This window comes from Phascolarctos cinereus, unplaced genomic scaffold (assembly GCF_003287225.1).
Source record: "Phascolarctos cinereus isolate Bilbo 61053 unplaced genomic scaffold, phaCin_HiC Scaffold_5;HRSCAF=322, whole genome shotgun sequence".
NCBI classification, from domain to species: Eukaryota; Metazoa; Chordata; class Mammalia; order Diprotodontia; family Phascolarctidae; genus Phascolarctos; species Phascolarctos cinereus.
The window spans coordinates 317,439,878-317,459,092 of NW_027555958.1; the positions used below are offsets into that span (position 1 = coordinate 317,439,878).

The window sequence follows — 19,215 nt, forward strand, 5'->3', positions numbered from 1 at the left end:
GTTGTTTTTTCTTTCTTTTTTTAGTTTAGTAGCATTTTATTTTTCCAATTACATGTAAAGATAGTTTTTCAACATTCACTTTTATAAGATTTTGAGTTTCAGTTTTTTTCCTTTCCCCCTCCTGAAGACAGCAAGCATAAAAATGAATTTTTTAAAGGTGGCATGTTTACCTGATGATATTCAAGAGACTTTAGAACTGAAACATGAAAGGACTTCATTAAAGGTGCTTTTATTTATGAAGTTTATATCAGTGACCTTAACAAGCCTTAAAGCAAGGCTACAGTTTAGTCTTGTTACTCTTTTTATTCGAGGCAAGCATTTGGACTGTTGCTGAAAATTTGCCAGAAATTACTGTGTATCTCTTAACATATTTCACCTAATGTTTGGTTCATCAGATCATAGATTGAGACCTGGAAGGTCTTTGGAAACCATTGAGCCCCAAGGTCAGACAGCTAATTGCAGAATTTGAACATCAGTCTCCCTGGCTCCTCTCTCTGCTTTGCCTCCTAGCTGCCTCAAGAAAAGTACAGAAATACTGTATTATGAGAAATGTTACAAAAGGCAGTTGATTTGTTTTATCACCCATTCATGACTTCAGAGGGGTAGGGTTGTGGTTTAGTAATGAATTACTTCATTTCAGTGATGTTTACACAGTGTTAAATGCACAGCATAATCTTCACCTTTTAAGTTGATAACCCTCCTTTCAGAAGAAAAAAGGAAAGTTTCTTATTCTTTGGAAATATATTTTTTTTAACTTGAATGATCATTTACATGATGAATGCTAGTTTATATCTTCACTTTTAACCACAGTGTCTTAATTTTTTTATTATGTAAATACTAGCAAATGTTATCTTGCACATTATAGATGCTTAACATTTATTACAAAAAAGATTGATTAGAATTTTCTTGTTCACATATTAAATGGAGACCAAACTGGTCAGTGAAAATTAAGAATTAAATATACCATGTGTTCTGTTGCCTTTAGGTCCTTATCTTGCTTCCCAGCCATTGGATAGCTCTTTACTTTCCCAGCCAAATTTGATTGTCCCTACAAGTCAGTCTCTCACTACTCCACCTCAGCTGACAAATACTGGGAATTCAAGCACTCCATCTGCCACCCCAGCAACCACAACTAGCAGCACTATGACCATGACTTCAGGTAGCTCCGTGTCTTCTGCAGTTGCCACAACTAATTCTACTTTGACTACAACTTCATCATCATCCTCCTCCACCAACATAAGCGGTGGAATGTCAGCCAATAAACAAACTTCATTTCCACCTTTTGGAGGCATGAATAATGCTGCTGCTGGTTCTGTGTCTACACAAGCAGCTACTGTTCAGAGTGCCCAGTTAGGGGGGCAGCAGCCTCCAACTCTACAGACTGCTGGGGCTTCTGCAGAGGCATCCTCTGGTCCAACTCAGCCTCATCCAGAAGTGTCTGAAAGGTAAAAACATTTATTGTAAATGAGAAGTAGCCTATGTTTGGAATAAATTTTAGACTTAATTCTCCCATGGGAATTTAATTTTAATAAAAATTTAACCTGTAGTAGTTTACATATACAAAACTTTAAAACTTAAGGAGAGGTTTATATATATTTTTTTTGTTTTTAAGGAACCAAGTTCTAATCCTTCAGATCAGAGTTTACCATATACTTGGTTAGAACTCTGCATGCATGAGTGATCCCATTCCATCTCATCTTCTCAGTGAAATTGCCCACTCTGTCATCCTCACTCTCTCATTAAATTTCAGTCTCTTCTTGTCTACTGGTTGTTTCCCTACCACATACAAACACCCTTATTCTTTTAAAAAAAAAAACAACACAAAACCTCTCACTTGACTGGCCAGCTCCATTAGCTATTCCACTATCTCTCCTCTTTATTCCTAAGCTCCTTGAGAAGGCCATCTACATAATTGGTGCCTCTACTTCCTTTCTTTTCACTCTTTTTGCAGCTTTCAACTTCATTTTTGTCTTCACATTTACTGACAACCTCTTAATTGTTCAATCTAATGTCCCCTTTTTTCAGTCCTCCTCTTTCTTGACCTTTCTGCAGCCTTTGACACTGTCAGACACTCTTCTCTCTAGCTTTTTGTGCACTGCTCTCTCCTGATTCTCTTCCTACCTGATTGCTCCTTTCTTGGTCTCCTATGCTGGATCTTAATCTAGGTCATGCCCGTTAACCTTGGGAGTCCCCCAAGATTCTACCTTTTGGAGGCATGAATAATGCTGCTGCTGGTTCTATGTCTACATAAGCAGCTACTGTTCAGAGTGCCCAGTTAGGGGGGCAACAGCCTCCAACTCTACAGACTGCTGGGGCTTCTGCAGAGGCATCCTCTCTCCTCCTATACAATTTCCTTTGGTGATCTCATCAACTCTCATGGGTTCAATTATCTCTTTGATGATGATTTCCTAATCTACTTATCTACCCTTAAGTTTTCTTCTTAACTCTACTATCCCATATACCTCCCCTCTCCCCCAGGCACCTCCTAATTTGTGGCCAGGTCCTTTGATTCTACTTTCATAACATCCCCTTTATACTCCCTCTTCTGTCTTTTAATGCTGTTAACCACCCCAGTACAGGAACTCATCACCTCAGGCCTGGATTATTTCTGTAGCTTCCTCGTCAGTCTTGCTGCCACAAGTCTCTCCCCAGTCTAGTCACTCAGCTGCCATAATGATCTTCCTAAAGCCACAGGCCTAACTAGGTCATTCTCCTATTGAAACTCCGGTGGTTCCCTATCGCCTCAAGGAACAAATATAAAATCTTCTGTTTGGCATTGAAAGTCCTTCATAAGGGGATAAGAGAGCAGGGGGATGATAGAGGGGAGGGCAAATTAGGGGAGGGGGTATCAGAAGCAGACACTTCTGAGGAGGTGAAGGGTCAAAAGAGAGAATAGAATAAATGAGGCAGGACAGGATGAAGGGAAACATAGTTAGTTTTTCACAACATGACTGCTGTGGAAACGTTTTGCATGACTACACAGGTATAGCCTGTATCGAGTTGCTTGCCTTCTCGATGAGGGTAGGTGGGGAGGGAGGAAAGGAGAAAATTTGGAACCAGAGTTTTAAAAACAAATGTTAAAAATTGCTTTCACATGGGAACGAAATAAGATATACAGGCAATGGGGTATAGAAATCTATCTTGCCCTATAGGAAAGTAGAAAGGGTAGGGGATAAGAGAAGGGGGGAAATAGAAGGGAGGGGAGATTAGAGAAAGGGGTATTCAGAATGCACACCATCTTGGGGTGGGGAGAGGGACAAGGGACAAGATGGGGAGAAAATTTGGAACTCAGAATCTTGTGGAGGGGCAGCTAGGTGGCACAGTGGATAGAGCTCTGGCCTTGAAGTCAGGAGGATATGAGTTCAAATCCAGTCTTAGACATATGACAGTAGCTGTGTGACCCTGGGCAAGTCACTTAACCCCAATTGTCTTGCAAAAAAAAAATCTTGTGGAAAGTCCTTTATGGCTATTCTCTGACCTTTGTAGTCTTTGTAGTCTATTTTGTTGTACCTGGAATAGGGGAAGAAGTAGAGGAACCTGAGAGTGGTGAGCACTCATGGTGATGGAGCATCACCACTCCTTCTTTCATTGTGACAAACCTTAGATTTTTCTTTCACCTGAAATTCAATGACACTAGCTATTAGCTTCCTTGTTCCTCAAATGAGGCACTCCATCTCCAGACTTTTGGCATTTTCTCAGGCTGTCCCCCATGCCTAAAATGTTCTTTCTCTTCATCTTCAGTTCCTGGTTTCCTTTAAGTTCCTATAAAATCTTACCCTCTGAAGGATTAATACTAATCTCCCCCCCCAGTTATCTACAGTTTATCTTGTGTATAGCTTATTTATACATAGCTGTTTGCACTTTGTCTCCCATTATACTGTTAGCTCTTTGAAAGTATGGACTTTATTTCAAAGCCTTTTGTTTTTGTATACCTATATCATAGCATAATGCAGTACCTGGCACAATAATAGGCACTTAATAAGTGCCTATTGACTGACTATTAAATTTTCTTTTTATATTGTAGCACTATGGATCGAGATAAGGTGGGAATCCCAACTGATGGTGATTCACATGCAATCACTTACCCGCCTGCAATTGTTGTTTACATAATTGATCCTTTTACATATGAAAATAAAGATGAGAGCTCTAATTCTAATGTATGGACCTTGGGTCTACTTAGATGCTTCTTGGAAATGGTCCAAACTCTTCCACCTAATCTCAAGAGTACTGTTTCTGTACAGGTAAGGGTGATGTATCCTAAGTCATTTAAGATTGTGTGAAATAGCTTGGTGTTTGGGTAGAATTGAATTTAACAGAGCATTTTAAAGGATATTCTTTACTTTTCTGGGTTTAAATCAGTTTTCTAAAATACCTATTTAGTAGCAACAGCAACTTGTTGCTTTTGTGGGTAGGGACAGGAAGAGAAAGGAATAAAACAGATTTGTGTATGTGTGTGAGATAATGGTAATGTAGGAGAGTGTATTTGTATATTTTAATATTTTCCATCTGATACTTTCTGGACAAAGAAATTGACATGGTAATCTGGTTAGCTTTCAAAAATGTTTCATTTACCTTGTTCATTTGTTTACATTCCCCATCACAAACAAGGAAAAATTGTTATATGGAAGTAGTTGAGGTCTGAGGTGAAAAAGGGGGGAAAATATTTGACTTCTCTGTTATACATAACAGGGTTTGCACAAGTTTGAAGGAGATTTTGACACATCTCTGTTGTCTGTGACAGACTATACCAGAAGTAGCTAAAAGTTGGGGTGAGCTAATGCTAAATCATTGAAATTTTTTCACTCAGAACCTCTCTTTTTAAAGCATTTAGGTTGTTCTTATACTCAGAGCCTTTGATTTTTATCCAGGTTGACTGTTTATCAAAATCCTTTTAACTAGGAAAAAATATTAGGGAGCTTCATTTTTTTAGCTATACTTTATAGCCATATTTCCTAAATTTGGTTCCATGGAATCCTGGTTTTGCACATGTGAATGTGAATAAGGTTCCATGAGAAAATCAGTGCTAGTTCCAAATGGTCACTGACATCTTCAATGTGTAGCCTTGTTCTTGAGACCAGTTGGAGCCAGGGGGAGGACAGAACAATTTGTTGTACCTGGAATAGGGGAAGAAGTAGAGGAACCTGAGAGTGGTGAGCACTCATGGTGGTGGGGCATCACCACTCCTTCCTTCATTGTGACAAACCTTAGATTTTTCTTTTACCTGCATTGTGATTTTTTTCTCTCCACATTCCTTTGTCTTCCCCCAGCAATTACCATCATTTACAGGTTTCATCAATATATTTCCAAGGCTAAGAGTGTTCTATGGCCAAGTAGTTTGGGAAAACACTGCCTTATTATTTACTTTGATTCTCTATCAGTGATTGAGTTCAACATTCTTCCAGAATCAGTTGCATATATTTGACCTAGAACATAATCTGATCTCTGGATTACAAATTCAGCATTTGTAACATTATTTGTCTGCAATTTCTAGATTGTCCCATGTCAATACCTGCTACAACCTGTGAAACATGAAGATAGACAAATCTATACGCAGCATTTAAAATCTTTGGCTTTTTCGGTCTTTACCCAGTGTCGGAGACCACTTCCAACATCAACCAATGTAAAAACATTAACTGGCTTTGGGCCAGGTTTAGCGATGGAAACTGCCCTTAAAAGTCCTGATGTGAGTATTTTTCTTGAACAAGTACACTCTTAAATGTTTATAGGTTTAATTTTTTTTGGTCTGTGATTAAGTACAAGAAAAATCCTTTATCTTTTATCATTTTCATTTCCTGATTATCTTGTGGGTTGTTTTGTTTTTTTTAAAATAGGACCTCAGATTGTCATCATTAAAATTATTCCTTATGATGGCATTTTAGTACCTCAATTTCCTGTTTTACAGAGACCAGAGTGTATTCGGCTTTATACTCCTCCTTTTATTCTGGCCCCTGTGAAGGACAAACAGACAGAACTAGGAGAAACATTTGGAGAAGCTGGACAGAAATACAATGTACTTTTTGTGGGCTACTGTTTATCTCATGATCAAAGGTGGCTTCTTGCATCATGCACAGATCTATATGGAGAATTATTAGAAACTTGCATCATTAATATTGATGTTCCAAACAGGTAATAAAATTTCACTGTGTGGGCATTTGTGAACTTTTATTTTAAAGAAGGGGTTGTAATAGTCCTTAAATATTCTTGTCAGATTACTTCCTATGAATAGGTTTAAATAGCATCTTCCAAGTTTGTTTATTTTAGTCTAAGAAAAGCTAAAGGGAAAACCCATGTTTTAGGATTTTCACTTGACATTTTTTCTTTTTTGTTTATTTTGAAGGTCTGCTTTCTTTTTGAATTCCAAAGTTACTTCTTTTAGTTCTGTATGTATATTTAGCTAATAAGTCTGTAAGCTTTCCTTAATTGCTTAATACTGTATTCCCACCACTTTGCTAGGCTTCATAGGAAGACAAAACACGTCAACTTCATTGGGAGGCAAATCTAACACAGTGAACAAACTTAGAATAGTTTATTTTGAGTCAACTTTAATTAAAGGCCTCATGGCATTAGAATAGAATGGTGGATCTGGAATCAAATTCTGCCTCTAGTGCCTATTAGCTGTATGACTGTGGGCAAGTCACTTAATTTCTCTGAGACTCACTTTCAACATCTATACAATGGGGATGGTATCTGTAAGTTTACCTAACTCAGGGTTGTACTGAAGATCAAATAAAAAGGTATGTAAAGCATCTTGTAACATAATTCAGAGTGTTATATGAATAGTAGTAGTTTTTTAAATTACAATTATTTAAAAATTTTATTATGGGTAAAAAAAATTATTATAGGTTTGGTCATCATAGGATGGTTGTGATATAGAGCAAGTACTGGGCCTAGAGTCAGATCTGGGTTCAAATCCTGGCTTAACTACTAGGTAGTTGTATGATTGAACAAGTCTCTTCTGAGATTCAATTAAAATAGAGATGTTTGTAGTACTTACCACTTATAGTTCTGAGAAAAGCACTTCAAAAACCTTTTTAAAGTGCTCTGTAAATGTCAATTATTATTGCCACAAAAATATGATACAAGGAGGTCAATAAGGAATGATGTATTCAAATTTTTCATATATTATATTATACATTATTATATATTATATTATATGTTATATTATAATAATGTATTCAGATTTTTTAAAAAATCTGATTAGTTAGAAATGCTATTTTTGTTTTACACTTAGTAGTTATATTTTCTTATGGTGTGAGTTTGGACACGAGGATGGTACTTTATAACTTGAAATTAGAAGACTTGGGTTCAAGCCCCAGCTTTAGGAGTTGTGTGTAGTAATGTGATCATGGGCAAAATCATTTGACCTCTCTGAGTCAGTCTCCTTATCTGCAGAGTGGTATTATGAGGAAAACACTTTAGTTATATATAAAATCTACCTATGGTTTTTTTTTTCTTTCCTTGGCAGATTTGTAACTTGACACTTTTTATACTTAGTCCCAGAACTAGTAAGTTGCAAAGGTGAGATTAAAATGCAGGTCTTTTGACTCCACATCCTTTGCTCTATGGATGCTGGACCAAACTGTGTCTCTGCCCTGATTGGGAATCACAGTTTTAGTTACTGTCTCCATTGTGTTATTGAATAAATAGAATGAAGCATTTATTAAGTGTTACTGTGTACAAAGTCCTGTGCTAAGCTCTAGAGATACAAACAAAAAATCAAAACCTCCCTTTCAAGTTGTTCTCATTTATTGCAATTGATTGTAAGCTTTCTTATCAAAATTAATAACCTCAGAGGTTATACAACTTACCCTTGACATTCAAATAAAGTGTTGACATATGTTCTTGTCACTGTGAGCATTAGAGTGGTTTGTTTAGAGGGTTGTTTTAGATGAGAATACTATCATTCAAAAGGAATATCCCCCTGAAGTTTGTGTTAAAGGAATTTGGCATATAGTTTAAAAATATTAATAATGAAATTGAATTTTAATATCTTGAGGTCTGTAGGTATGCATTCATTGTACAATAGGCACTTTCCTATTACATTGTTTTGATTAGGTAAAATAAAACAAAACAATGGCATGACAGCTGTACTGGATGCAAGTTTGTATCAATTCTAGATACAAGTTTTCTGAGCTAATTTGACCATTTGAGACAGCCATAATTAAGAGAATATCTGTAGATAAAGTTTTAAACCTAAAGCCATGATCAGTTTTGTGAGCTAGGCATACACTTAAAATTTTTGACATGCATTCCTTGCCATCTTTTCCTATATAACTTCCTCCTGTCTTTAACTCAAGTAGTTGTACATATGAACTCTTAAGTAAATATAGGTTTTCCCCCTTTTGTTAGCTTCCTTGGATATCAACAATTATTTATTTTCATTTGTTCCTCATAGAGCTCGTAGGAAAAAAGGTTCTGCTCGAAGACTTGGTCTCCAGAAACTGTGGGAATGGTGTTTAGGACTTGTACAAATGAGTTCTTTACCATGGAGAGTTGTAATTGGTCGCTTAGGAAGAATAGGGCACGGAGAATTAAAAGGTAAAAACTTGATTTCATTATTTAAATTGCTTTTATGTGTGAGCCACATGAGCATGCATACAAACTTCAGAATCAGGTTGTAATTAGGTTTGATTTATTTTTTTCTAATCATTTAAAAAAAATTCCAAATTAAAGCAACCAATCAGCTTTACATAATGCTTATCATTGGTTGCTACTAGAATAAATTTTTTTTAAGAGCGACAACCCAAAATATGAGATGGAAAGGCTTTTCCCCCCATATAATATGCTCATGAGTAATATACCACTTTTGGCCTTATTGTTACATTCCTTAAGGTTGTTACTCCCTATTGTTATTATTGTTTAACTTCTAACTCACCCACCATCATTTGTGCAGGTTTCTATTTAGAAACATCCCTTAGAAATTGGGTAGACACTCTAAGTTAAGGGAATAAAGAGTTACAAGAGACAATAGCAAATAATTCAGATGATTGTTATTGGCCCCAGCATTTTGGAGAATGCTGAATTAAACCATTAAATGTTTCTTTTCTCTTGTGTTGTAAATTTTATCCCTCAAGTTAATATTATCATCATTGGTACATTGCTTGCACTATTTCTTGAATGTTATTACCCACAGATTGGAGCTGTTTGCTGAGTCGCCGCAATCTGCAGTCTCTTAGTAAAAGACTAAAAGATATGTGTAGGATGTGTGGTATATCAGCTGCTGACTCTCCAAGCATTCTTAGTGCTTGTCTGGTAGCAATGGAGCCCCAAGGATCTTTCGTTATTATGCCAGGTTAGATATCTTGTTATATTTGATTTACCCTTTACTTCTTTCCTGCCCTTAAGTTTGTAAATGTAGGGTATCCAAAAAGTCTTAGTACAGAGCTTTTAGAATGCCTTGTATTACATGAGACTCTGTTTATCCTGATTTTTGCTAAAGGAAAAAATTTTCTGGTTCTTTTTTAGATTCTGTGTCAACAGGGTCTGTATTTGGACGAAGTACCACTCTAAATATGCAGACATCTCAGCTCAATACCCCACAGGATACATCATGCACTCATATACTTGTATTCCCTACTTCCGCTTCTGTGCAAGTAGCTTCAGCCACTTACACCTCTGAGAATTTGGATTTGGCTTTCAATACGAACAATGGTAAGAGTTTGTGCAAGCTTATATAAAAATTAATAAGGGAACAAAATTTAAAATGTTTTTTGCATTCCTTTTCATGTTGAGATTCTCACATGCTAGAGTGTTAGTAACCGAGCATCACAAAATAATTGTAGACACCTTTGAGTAATAATTGTATCCCCATTCAAACTTCTATAAAAAAAAAAAAGAATAAGATTTCAGGCTTACTGGTACTTCTCTTGCACAATTCCAAATGACTTCTCAAATCACTTGGTACAAGTATTCTCTCAGTATTTTATGATTTTGTATTACAATTTGAATATTTCTTTCATAGTGAAGACTTGGATCTGCTTTAAAAAAAAATTATTCCATATCAAGGTATATGATAATAATAGTCAACATTTATATGGGGCTTTAAGGTTTACATATATTTTTACATATATTATTTCATTTGATCCTCACAAGAATCTAGTGCGGTAGGTGCTGTTATTGTCCTCATTTTCCAGAATTGGGAAAACTTGAGGAAGAAAGATTTAAGTATCTTGCCCAGGATCAAATAGGAGATGTCTGAGGCAGGATTTGAATTCAGGCCTTCTTGACTTACAGGGCAGTACTCAGACCAGTATGTTAGCTGGGGAAATAGGGTTAAGGTCTCTGCCCATCTCCATATATCTGAAGGACCATTTTAGTATACTAAATCATATATTTTCTAGAATTTCTCAAAAAAAATTTTCTATGGAATTTGGAAAATATTATATGATTTTTCCACTTTTTTTTTCTATACAGATGGAGCAGATGGAATAGGTATTTTTGATCTGTTAGACACAGGAGATGATCTTGACCCTGACATCATTAATATCCTCCCTGCATCCCCAACTGGGTCCCCTGTACATTCTCCAGGATCTCATTATCCTCATGGAGGTGATGCTGGCAAGGTAACTACCATAATAAAAATAGTTGATCATCCATGTGGCAGACATGTTCTTTACTCATTCACCTAATAGTACTTTATGCATATACTATATCCATATATGTATGCATAATATAGATAAATATACTCATGCATAAAGTAGAACCTCTTTTGTCTCTTGGACATTGACAGTAATTGTTTGGCACTTGTCCCTTACTCTTCTACTGTAGATATCTCAAATTACATGTCATGGAGTGGATCCTATAAGGCTTGATAAGTACTTTTATAATTATGGCCTCCATTGTCTGTTTTATTTAGTTTTTTGACAAAATTATGAGAAAAAAGCCACAAGCCTTTGTTTATAATTTCTCTTATATCCCACCGTCGCCCCTGCTGATCTCCAGGACTACATAAACTTTGATGAAGTTCTAATTTCAAGTTGTTGCTGCTCTAGTCAAGGTTTTGGCAAGAAAAGCAATAGTGCCACGAATACTTTTGTGGTCTTACTTAATTAGGAAGCAACTTAAATAGCTTCTGTAAATAACTGAGTTGTACTTTTAAAATGCAAGTTTTAAAAAAACAAAAATTAATCATTCTTTTCATGTTAATTCTAATTGTATAGTAGACTTTCCCAGATACCCTGGAGTAGTCTTAATTTTCTTTACTACCTATTACTGAGACTATTTTATAAATGAAGGATTGGGCTTAAAAGTCTGTCAATTATAACTGGTAATATCTATCAGAGATTAAAAGAAATTTACACAAACCATAAGTGAAAATTGGTCTTTATTTAATAATCAGATATTTTCAGTGTGTCAATAGATCTGTCATTTCATGAGTATTGCTACACTATCTTGGGATTCTTGCTTATGTTTTCCCATAGAGTCTGCACAAAGAATCTACCCAAAATGCTTAGAAGCATGGTTCTTTTTACATTCTCTGTCTCTCAGAACAGCACTCAGTATGTTTATATGTTATCCTTCATTCTTGTCACATAATATTCCACCTCCTTTTCCAGTCATATATTTGCTTATTGATTATTCTTTCTGCTTTTTCCCATATGCCATAAGCAAAACACCGTATAGCTTCCTCATGCTCATACAGCATTTCATTGCCTTTTGACACTTTGATTCCTCAGAGGTTGTATTAGTCTAAGATTCCCAGCCATCGCATCAACAGGAAAATGTTAAAAAAAAAAAAAAGGTTGGAGTTTATGGTGAGGAGTTTCCCAAATGCAATCCAAAGAGCCACACTAAACATCATAAATCATGTTTTTATGTGGATGTCTCTTTGTTACTCTCAGAAGAACTTAGTTTTATCTTTTGTCTGTTCTAAAGGGTCAAGGTACAGATCGGCTGCTTTCAACAGAATCTCATGATGAAGTAACATATATTCTTCAGCAACCGTTGGCCCTTGGTTACTTTGTATCAACTGCCAAAGCGGGTCCCTTACCTGACTGGTTTTGGTCAGCATGTCCTCAAGCACAACATCAGTGTCCCCTCTTTCTTAAGGTATTACTATTTCTGTGCCTTTTATGGAGTGTCAGTTGATAATTTGGGATATATAGGGGCAGAGGTGCGCTGGACCCCAGACTGGCAGCTGATGGTTAAATTTTCATTGTGAGCATTTATAGTTCTACAAATCAAAACTTGAACAAAGGGATAGAGAAAATGTTAATAATGCAGATTAAATTTAAAAGTGTATACTGTATTCATTTTGGGAATGAGACCCCAGTTAAGCATTCCCTGGATGGGGTTAACCATGTTTTGCAATGTAAAATTTTAAAATTATTTGTTTTGGTTTTTTTTGACACTGAGTCTTAGGGCTGAGCATATTGGTGGCAGACTTAGTGCAGACCACTGATCAGCATAGCTCACTATAACCCCTAACTCATGTGCTCAAGTAAACTTCAGACTCCTCGTTATTAGGGTTATTGGCACATGCCACCATACCCAGTCATAGCAAAGATTTTTAAAGGAGAGTTTCAAAGAATGTTTAGATGCAACATGAGTCTTTAAATGGGAAAAAGTAGATGTAAGAATAGCATTGTTATCTTTTAGTTTTTTTCAGTTCTTAAATATTAAAATGACCATCAGTGCTGTATTAATAATAGCTAACATTTATATAGCACTTACTATATGCTTGGCACAATTGTTTTATTCTCACAACAGCCCTGGGAGGTAGGCACTATTAGTGTCCTTATTTTACAGTTGAGGAAATTGGAGCAAACTGAGGTGAAGTGCCCTGCCCAGGGCCATATTGCTAGTAAATGTCTGAGGTCATATTGAACTCAAGATTTCTGACTCCAGGCATGGCACTCCACCCACAGCACTGTCAGCTGCCTTATACATTTCCAAACATATACATTGTAATCATGAGATTCTGGAGTGGGAAAGGACCATAAAAATCATCTAGTCCTGCCTTCTTTGTCAGATGAGAAAACTAATGTGCAGAGACGTTGAGAGGTTGCCCTGAACCTTGCATGGAGTTGGTGTAAAATGAGGTCAGAACCCCAGTTATCCATCACTGCCAGTGGAATGTTCTTTCTCCTGGACTGTGCTGTATCACTTTAGAAAGTGATGGCTGCACCATCTTCCCAACAAAGCCCTTAACAGCTTCAACATCATTTTAGCAGCACACTTTTAAAAAAAGGGTCAATAATAGTTGCTATTAAGCTTTGTGTGGTAATACCTATGTGAAAATGTCAAAATCAGGGAGTGGACTTTTATATTCATGCTTTCTAGAAAGATCATGAATGTCTGAAGTTGTGAAAGTCAATTCTAATTGACTGTGCTAATGAAATTGTAATACCTTAGCTTCCATCAAGGTGTAGTATATAGTTTCATTATGAACCATTTCCGTCTCCTGCCTCCCACCCCCCAATTAATTAGTTTTCATTACATCTAGTACCAGGATTTTATTTTGTTTTAAGCATTTCAAAACGTTATACTGAGAAGGTTTTACCAGAGGGGTTCATGACATAAAAAAAAGGTTAAGAATCCTTGATCCTAGTGGATTTGAGCTCTAGAATGCAATGCAACAACCACCAGAAATTACTCAGATTCTTTTGGTATGCTGAAATTTGTTTATGCTGAATATTACTTGTAGAACTATAACCTTAGGGGTAGGATAAGCATATTTCCTATCCTCTTCTGGTAATATTTAGGTAATGACGATGTCATCACTCTTGGTTCTGAATAATCAAATAAATTAGAGCTTTACTTTCAATGTTAGTTTTCTTAGGTTGTACCCTTTCTTTCCACCCCCTTCCAGGTTCAGGGCCCTGGGCAATAAACATATCTACGTAATATGGCATTATTGACTTGAAAACAAAAGTGGGTCATCTCCTGGAAGATTAAAAATATTGTATTTGAGATATGATCTCTAGTGATCATTACAGTACATTTTGAAGCTAAAGATCTAGGCAAGTTGATAATTGTAAAATTATGGAAATCTTTGTTCAAACTGGTTGCCTTATGATTGTAAAAACAGAAGGAAATAAAAAGACACTACATGGCATCTCAGAATTTTGTCATCATGCCACATAAGGAAACCATTAATGACTCTAGTTAATTGTACATGATGAAAACATTCTCATTTTTAATCTAGTTCAGTAACACAAGAATAAACACAAAACCAATTAATTTTTTTCAAGGCAGTTTTGTTTCATTTTCTTTCCTAGGCCTCTTTGCACCTCCATGTGCCTTCAGTGCAATCAGACGAGCTGCTTCACAGTAAACACTCCCACCCACTTGACTCAAATCAGACTTCAGATGTCCTCAGGTATTGCCTTCTTTACCATTAAGGTAGAAATTTGATTTTCTTCTAGTGACTTTATGCATTTAATTTTCTGTTTAAGAGAGTTTTGGTTTTGGATGGAACTCATATAGAAGACCCTTTCCAAAAGGAACTTTTGGATAACTCAGATTAAGTACCTCTCCCCCCCCTTTAATATGCTTTTGAATACTTCTTTTACCTCCTTTCTCCCTCTTGCTTTTTTTTTTTTAGTAACTTCAGTTGAAAGAGATGGAATTTAACACAAAAATGATTCCGAATACTACATTCTAAATAAAACATGACTCATGAAGTTTATTTGTTTTTCAGGTTTGTTTTGGAACAGTACAATGCACTCTCCTGGCTTACCTGTGACCCTGCAACCCAGGACAGACGGTCATGTCTCCCAATTCATTTTGTGGTGCTGAATCAGTTATATAACTTTATCATGAATATGCTGTGATCTTCTGAACTGTGCAAGAAAAGAACAAGGAAAAGGGATTTTATTTCATTGCAGGACTAAGTTATAATCTTCTCAGTGCAAGTCATTTGTGATGGGGTATCATTCTTCTTACTTCAACAAATATTGTTTTGACCCGGGGGGAGGGGGCTGTAACCCTACTGTTTTTCACTGATCATATACCGAACTCTTTAGGATTATGATGATTGATCATACAAAATGTATTATAACATTTTAGTAGCAAAAATTAACCTTTTTTTTTCCAGTCACAGTATTTGTGAAAGTAATGAGCCATAGTGCCCAGTCATGTTAAATGAATATTAAAAGCATGGAGAAGAGACACAAGGAACAATGAGTTCAGCATATGGCTTCAGAACATCAAGATGTTCTTGTATTGGATTATAGTACCTAGTATTCAAAAATGCCTGCATCTTATTTATTGTAAGTTTTTAAATGTATAAATTGTCTTATATTTCTTAACCTCTTTTATAAAAATTTTCCTAGAAGGTTTATACTGCCTTCTTGCTTTAAAGCAATTGGTCTAAAATATATGTAATCGTCTTAATTAAAAGTTGCAGTAGGGTTGCTTTTAGAGTATTATTTTTTTGTAAGGGGGTGGGTGGGACAGTAAATTTGTATTGTCTTGATGTACAGTTTAATGGGGATAGAGGGGGGTTAATGTCCATGCCATTGTGTGTGGAGGATTTACAGCTAAGCTGTAGTTGCAGAGTACATGTACAGTAATGAAGTTCACTGTGTTTATAAATTGAAAAGGTACCGGGTCTTACAGCATTTTATATATCACACCTTTACAGAGTAACATGATGGCAATATACAAGTGATATTGTTAGGTGGTTTAACTTGTAGTGAGAATAAAATTAATTCTTCAGTTCTATTTTGTAATATGGTTTAGGGCTATGACTAATATTTCAGGCCTTTTCCATTGATAGAAATTTAGTGTTTATGAAATATTTGCTACCAGATACTGATATCCTGATGTTAATATGTAATTTTTTAACATCATGCTGAAAAGATTATCCGTTTCAATGCCAAGATCTAGGTATTATCTCCAGGGTCTTTACTATAAGGTTGAAATTTAGTCCAGCTCTAGCCATTTTACAAATATTTTTAAAAGCAGTCACTCTTTTTTTTTTTTTTTGGAAAGATCAGGTATGCGTGGGTGTGTGGGTGTGTGAATGAGGGTGGGGGGGTGTGCAAGCAAACTGTGGTGTAAATAGATTCTCAGTGAATTCTGGTATTCAGACTCTATTCCACTAGTGAAATAACCATTTTCTAAACTTCTTAAACGTGATTCCCTTTGCCTTTTTTATTTATTTAATTTCCTTGGTTTGGAGGTGGCAGTCCCAAACACTAGAGTCCATACTTTTCATCATACAGCTCAGATAAGGTGCATGCCAAGGAGGTTCTCACCTCCCTAAAGAAGGGACTTGAATTTGAGGGACTTTAATTCACCCCTTCCTTCATCACAACTCCCCCCCTCCCCTTTTTGCACATGCCAAGATGATGGCTGCAGTTACGCAGCTTCTACTCCCTTGAAAATCCCTTCTACAGTGCTGTTCACATGAGAGCCCATTAGCCTCCTATTTGGAGGTAGGACTGACTTGATTCCGTAAAATGCCGCCTAGTCTACCTATTTCTCGGAAGCAGTCTGGTAAAACTCCTATTAGTGCACTCACTAATCCTCTACAAGGACAAAATCACTTGTATTTACAAAACTCCAATTTGATTTGTTTTTTTTTCCCTGAAACTTCTGTTTCATAAATACAAAATAACTATCTGAATTATCACTTTCATATGAACAACCTAACTTCTTTGAATTGTGTATATAAAAATAATAGCAACTCTTGTTTTTGTACAAAGAAAATGTTCCATTGATGACAAAGGTTTTCAGTCATTTCTTCAAAATAATAGTGCAATCCAGATGGTCAGCTTATTTTGATATTGAAGTGTAAAGATCGCATCTCTGCATTAATTTTTAAATTATGCTAACACAATACAGTCAGTTGGCATGTTTTGTTCTATAGCTTTTTAAAAACTTGGCTGGGAATTGAGGGAAAAGAGGCTAATTTGGAATTTCCAAAACTACCCCTTTTTATATTTTAAAAACTCAGCAATGACTGTCCTTATTTCCATTGTTGAAATTTATTAGCCTGAAGTGAACACACCTCCAGCTTGAAACCAGGTAGAAGTAAAATTTTAAACTCTTGACAGTGATTTTTCTACTTGTAGCCATAAGAAGGAACCAGGTTCCTAGATATAGACATCCAGGATCGTATTATACAGTTCAATTTATGTGGGCTAAATATTCCCCAAACATAGGATTTGCTGGTAGGATTCCTTCTCTTCACCCCTCTCCTTCACAATGCTCTCCCTTTCCCCCCACATGTCAACTGAAAGTCAAATTGAAAATTATCTAATAGCCATTAGGAAAGGTCAGGAGACCCACTTCAGAAAAAAAAAAAGAATTTAAGACTTTTATGCAGGATGATAGATCTGCTTGACATGATGACATGATATCCATTGCAGGCAATGGAAACATTCAAACCAGCAGCGGCAAGAAGCATGCTAAAATTAACCTATTTGGCTTACTTTTAAATAAAATATTTCTTACCTGTTGAATCAGTTTTCTCAGTAGTGATTAACATTCTACCCCTAGGGTGGTAATGACTAATTTATTATACTGACTTATCTACAAAACTGTCACAGAAGGGTAAGAGCAGTTTTTTAAATGTGCAAGCTAAATAGTACAGTTTGTACCAATGGATCATCAACAACTTGAATCCTTGTTCATTACAGTGCTCATATCTGTGTTCTGTGCAGTTGTCCATTAGGAAGCAGGGTGGAAGTTCAGTATTTGGGGATTTGAAGTGATAGTTACATGATGTCTGCTTCCAGCCAGTCAGAAACATCTAGCCATACTTTTCTTATGCAAGCCATTCAGTTATCAGGACTGTGAATTAACACTGTATGAATAAATTTCTGTACACCTTATTGTTTGGCCAGATGGCCACCAAGTGTACTTATGTGTAATCCTTAAATTTTAAAGTAGCTGTAATTTTTAAAATCTTTCTAAACTTTTCTGAAACCACTAAAATTAAGCTCTTACTACTTAGTCAAATATCCTCAGCTGTATTCGTACTCAATTGTCAGTATGGCACAGATTACTGTATTAAAATATTCTCCTTTCGTCTTCATATTTACCTTCTGAGGTAATTTTTTAACTTAATGTGTTACTACAAAGATTTGCAGATCTTTAATCAAGCACTATGTTAATACTGTAATATCAAAATACTATGTCGCATTATTTAAAATGTTCAAATTGAATAGATTAAAAGGAAGTTTTTAAATGCTGTTGCATCATATAATTTGCTACACAACCACCTATGGCATCGCATATCAGTCAAATACATTTAATGTTACACAGAAGTAATGCTTTGGTCTGGGTTTCCTCTAAAGAATTTAATTTGTCTAAATTAAGTAAAAAATGTTCTTGACTTACTTTTGTTTGCCAAGACAAAATACATCAGCTGGATTTGCTTTTTGGTTGTTTTTTTTTTTGTGGGCCCAGAACTGTGGTTCAGATTTTTATTTATGTGTTTTCTCTTTCAGCGGAGTATTAACTAGCAAAACTGGATTTGGGACCTAAGATACTCCTCATGTTGACTTTTTCATGAAATTTTAAAATAGCTTTAGATTTCAAGGTAAACTGGATTTGCGGACCTTAAAGTTATGGGTTTAAATTGCAGATTGTGACATCATTACTGGACATGTCAGCAGCATCATAAACCCTCTCAAAACAGCTGGGTCACTTTAATAAGGGGAGTTTTTAAGTTCTTATTTAGCAATGACATTTAATATGGTCCAATTGTGTTTTTTTTAACATGATAAAAAAGAGAATAAGGAACAAACACTATTGCTGCCGAATGCCATAAACACTGAGTTGTACAAATTGTGATTGAGGAAATGAAAAAAAGGTTTATACTTTTTAAAAAAAAAAAAAGAAAAAGAAAAAAACTTCAAATGGAATAAATTATTCATGAAGCCTTCATTGTGGTGTCTCATTCTATTGATCATATTTCTGTCTCAAGCGTATGCAAATATATATTAGGAAGCAGCTATTCTTAACACGTCATATAAATGGGAGGAACATTCTAGAAAGCAATTCATAAGTTCTTCAAAACATCTTTATAGCTCATCCATCTCTGAAGTATTCATTTAAAAACAACTTATTTGTTTGTATATGCCTACATTCAAATAGGTTCAAGACCATTTACCTTAAAATACTGATTTAGTTGAAGAAGGTAAAACTATCACTTCGAATAAACACACACTAGCTTCTAGTTTCTATGAATTGGCCCAATGTGTTTTGCATACTTGAAGTGGGGCATAAGAAAATGCATTTGTTTCTAACTCATGCTGCAAA

General features: G+C 35.7%; 1 protein-coding gene across 1 annotated transcript in view; it reads left to right on the forward strand.

The window, feature by feature from the left end:
• MED13 (mediator complex subunit 13) overlaps positions 1-18,840 on the forward strand; it is a 96,849-nt gene extending 78,009 nt beyond the window's left edge. The window contains exons 20-30 of the mRNA XM_020991822.2: positions 986-1,445; positions 4,025-4,241; positions 5,492-5,683; positions 5,903-6,126; positions 8,396-8,538; positions 9,134-9,292; positions 9,466-9,651; positions 10,414-10,562; positions 11,875-12,048; positions 14,220-14,320; positions 14,642-18,840. Coding sequence (XP_020847481.1) covers positions 986-1,445; positions 4,025-4,241; positions 5,492-5,683; positions 5,903-6,126; positions 8,396-8,538; positions 9,134-9,292; positions 9,466-9,651; positions 10,414-10,562; positions 11,875-12,048; positions 14,220-14,320; positions 14,642-14,774 — 2,138 coding nt within the window. The 3' untranslated portion in view covers positions 14,775-18,840. The remainder of the gene's footprint in view (positions 1-985; positions 1,446-4,024; positions 4,242-5,491; positions 5,684-5,902; positions 6,127-8,395; positions 8,539-9,133; positions 9,293-9,465; positions 9,652-10,413; positions 10,563-11,874; positions 12,049-14,219; positions 14,321-14,641) is intronic.
• The last annotated feature ends 375 nt before the right edge of the window (positions 18,841-19,215 follow it).